Below are 1,232 nucleotides of genomic sequence, written 5' to 3'. Positions count from 1 at the left end.
GACTATTACTCCGACTGGCAGAGATGGGTTCGCCTACTTCCTGAGGTGGAGACCGTAAGGATACCACGATGCTATTTCACAGATCGGAGCCACGAGTCCGAGCTGCAAATGCACGTCTTTGTTGACGCCAGCGAAAATGCCTACGCGGCCACATGCTACCTACGTCACTCCATTGGAAGTGTCATCAATTGCAGGCTGGTAGGAAGTAAAGCGAAAGTAGCACCGTTAAAGATGCTCTCGGTTCCACGGCTCGAGCTGCAGGCTGCTGTCCTAGGAGCTAGACTGGCTGCAGGGGCACGCTCTTCGCATACGCTAAACATTCGACGACAAACGTATTGGACCGACTCCCGCACTGTGCTGGCGTGGATTCGCGCTGACCACCGTCGCTACTCACCATTCGTGGCATTTAGGGTGAGCGAAATCTTGGAACTAACGGAGATGTCAGACTGGAGATGGGTTCCTTCAGCGGAAAACGTTGCCGACGACGCCACAAAGTGGCAAACTACGCCTAACATGTCGAGTCAAAACCGATGGTTTAATGGACCACAGTTCCTAGTTCTTGACCCTAAATTCTGGCCTGTCCCATTAAAATTGGGAAAAAAGGGCGAACCACGCCACCAATCCTTTTTTTCCGGGGGTCGCTATTCTACACGTATATTTGTGTAAAACGTAATATCAATACATTTTTACTATATCATGTTATTCACAAGCTAAGTTCTAAAAGCGTTTCACTCCTTGCACTTGTAATGCAGCCTCTAGTTGAGGTCAACTTCTAAAACCTATTAACCAAGAGAAAAAACACTTTTAATGACCATTTTCAAAACAACTTTGGCCGATTGAATAAACTCACCTGGAATTTGCAGCCAAAAATTCCACTTGTGTTTGCAGCTTCTCGCTGAGGTAAAAGACACAGAATTCACAAATATGTGGAAGGTAAACTTAATTAGTTTTTATTTGCAAATTGGCAATACATATTTAAAATTTGTTACCTAAATTTGCATCCACAATCCAGACAACCATGATAAAAAAAATAGGAAGGTAGAACCGCTGAGAGGAATTTTTCAAATTCTTGACGTTTGCAAGCAATTTAATTTTAAAATTTTACACACAGTCTCACACACACATTCTCAATTTCAAACTCAAACAACAACAACTTTGAACAATTTCTTTTTTTTACTCTCAATTTTGTATCATTTTAAAATGTTGGCAAACTTCAAAAAAAAAATCATGGC

The 1,232-nt window shown here is 42.4% G+C and overlaps 1 protein-coding gene across 1 annotated transcript in view; it reads left to right on the top strand.

Annotated features, from left to right (window-relative positions):
* LOC108359612 (uncharacterized) overlaps nucleotides 1–721 on the top strand; it is a 4,029-nt gene extending 3,308 nt beyond the window's left edge. The window contains exon 3 of the mRNA XM_017611536.1: nucleotides 711–721. Coding sequence (XP_017467025.1) covers nucleotides 711–721 — 11 coding nt within the window. The remainder of the gene's footprint in view (nucleotides 1–710) is intronic.
* Nucleotides 722–1,232: the final 511 nt, after the last annotated feature.

Source organism: Rhagoletis zephyria, unplaced genomic scaffold (assembly GCF_001687245.7).
Source record: "Rhagoletis zephyria isolate East Lansing unplaced genomic scaffold, Rhagoletis_zephyria_1.1 Rzeph_scaffold_00421, whole genome shotgun sequence".
Classification (NCBI taxonomy): domain Eukaryota; kingdom Metazoa; phylum Arthropoda; class Insecta; order Diptera; family Tephritidae; genus Rhagoletis; species Rhagoletis zephyria.
Note: the sequence above shows the minus strand (reverse complement) of the source record. Positions and strands in the feature narration are given on the sequence as shown.